The sequence below is a fragment of the Oratosquilla oratoria genome, chromosome 8, assembly GCF_046742065.1.
Source record: "Oratosquilla oratoria isolate Oo_2021 chromosome 8, ASM4674206v1, whole genome shotgun sequence".
NCBI lineage: Eukaryota > Metazoa > Arthropoda > Malacostraca > Stomatopoda > Squillidae > Oratosquilla > Oratosquilla oratoria.
In genome coordinates this window covers 36959471-36961970 of record NC_134784.1, presented here as the reverse complement: position 1 = coordinate 36961970, position 2500 = coordinate 36959471, and the positions used below count along the sequence as shown (strand labels likewise).

The 2500-nt window shown below is 31.1% G+C and overlaps 1 protein-coding gene across 1 annotated transcript in view; it reads right to left on the bottom strand.

Annotated features, from left to right (window-relative positions):
* Positions 1 to 2500, bottom strand: part of LOC143027476 (uncharacterized) — a 343655-nt gene that overhangs the window by 42166 nt on the left and 298989 nt on the right. The window contains exon 5 of the mRNA XM_076188762.1: positions 865 to 1007. Coding sequence (XP_076044877.1) covers positions 865 to 1007 — 143 coding nt within the window. The remainder of the gene's footprint in view (positions 1 to 864; positions 1008 to 2500) is intronic.

The following is a 2500-nucleotide window of genomic DNA, read 5'->3' as shown; positions in this document are numbered from 1 at the left end:
CCCTTGTCATCCTAGCCATGGAGCTTGTAGAAAACGTTCTAACAATGGTGTTTAATTAAATAAGGATATCTGGCGTTAGACAGAATAAATAACTGAAGCACATTGTAGTAAGGGTTTTCTTCAGGATACAGGCCATTCGTTCTACAGTTATGGTGTCAGTGTCTCTTCTTCAATCTGGACCTATTAATGGCCGCACTGTTTTCAAACAAAAGGAGTAAAAAACAAATAAAATGAATAGATAAATAAATAGATAAATAAATAAAGCAATAGATAACCCACCAACATTACTTCAACTATAATCAAACCCATCTAACCTTAGCTAACCTAACCTAACGGAACTAATCAAGTTCAAGCAAACCAGTATCGTCCTTAGCTATCAGATTTATATGAATACTTAACAGTGACCAAACACAGGAATATAAGTACAAAAAAAAAAAAAAAAACGGTTGAACAGGATTGACAGGAGTGATATCTTAATAGATTCTTTAATCTTTTCATCATCGTGATTTTTTTTTCTTTTTATATCTGGGACATGACGTTTCAGAATGAAGAGATTTCGAATGAGGCTTTCCCCTTGAGTATATCAAATCACTAGTTCTTATCAGGAACAAAATTCATAGCGTACGTTGCCTTAGTTAAGGAAACATGATAATGTGCAATACAACATACAAAAATCTCAAAGGAATATTCATAATATTTCAACTTTTGTTTGTCTAACATAATGAAACAAAGAATATTTATATTTCTAGATCTACATGGCTCATAAATAAAACAACTGAATATCTAAACTACAGTTAAGAAGGAAACGAAGATACTGTAAATAACTAGAATAAAGACTATTCCAAGTGATCTGGGATTACTTACAGGCTCGCCCTGAATATACCAACCAATGGCAGGGTCGGGCATGGAAGACGGATAGTTCTGCGGTCGACATGTGAGAGAGACCAGATCAGTGAGTTCGTAGAACTCCTTGATTCCTTCGACGGTAGGCGGTAGCAGAGGCTCACCTGCAGGGTAGTACAGTTAGAAGAGTGACTTAAACACATGATAGACACATCTCTGGTGTATATGACAAGAATATCATAAGTAAGGATGATGTACTGAAAAAAAAAGATGAAGCGAAATCCATATGAAGTTTATGACTGGAGAGAAGCTTAAATCAAGAATGAGACTGTTGTGGCTAAAGCTGTCATTTGGTAGAGTACACGCCATTTGAGAACGAAGCCTGTATCAGAACGAAACGTTGTACAATCCATTAAGGCTTTGTCCTCAATGTTGGTACTGTGCTAAAATTGCCATCTTTGCAGAATAAAGGTTAATCAGCAGGGGCCGCTGGTGATAAAGCCCATTTATGTTAAAATGAGGCAACTTCACCCATGTATTGGAAATATAAAAATCAGTTAAATAAGTAGATGAAGATGTGCATTGCAATCTATGAAACATTCTATTAATACGAAAATTGTAAACATTATATATATATATATATATATATATATATATATATAAAACTTTTTATCCCACCGTCGTATATATATATATATATATATATATATATATATATATATATATATATATATACATATAAAACTTTTTATCCCACACGTCGAATATAATATATAAATATTATATATATTATATCATATGATATAATATATATGTATACATATCTATATATATATATATATATAATATATATATACATATATATATAAAACCTTTTTTATCCCACCGTCGTATATATATATATATATATATATATATATTATATATATATCATATATACATATATATACATATAAAACTTTTATCCCACCGTCGTATATATATATATATATATATATATAGATATATATACATACATATATATGTATATATAAATATACATATATACATATAGTATATACCGATATGTATATATATACATATATATATGGTATATATATATATATATAATATATATATATATATATAATATATATATATATACAGGTGTGTTGTATTATACTTCCATTTAGGAAAATCAAACAACCTGAGAATATAAAAAAAAAAAAGAAGACTGATCATTTATGATTTGTCTAGATCTTTAATGTGTTCATGGGAAAAAATACTGCTAAGCGAAGGGGGTAGAGGTTCATGGATCTTCATTTGTACGCGTACATTCCTCCCTTTCCCCTTTGCTGTTTTCTACGATGCCCCGTGTCGCTTAATCTTTAATGTATCCCAATACTTGCAGCTCTCTTACTTTTATATGGGGATGTAAATACACAAAAATACTATACTGTCTACAAATTTCTCTTTTCCTAATGGTGAATAGTGAAGGAATAGACATTTGGGGAGAATGGCATGCTAAGAGGAGACTGTAATGAAGGAGTGGATTGTGCCAACAGCACTGTATGGTGGCAGAAAGAAACAAGGAACATAAGGAAGAGGAAAAGAGGAAAGGAGTTTTGAATGCTGTTTGAGATTGAAGGTGTCTGAGAAGTATGATGAGGGGCTACTA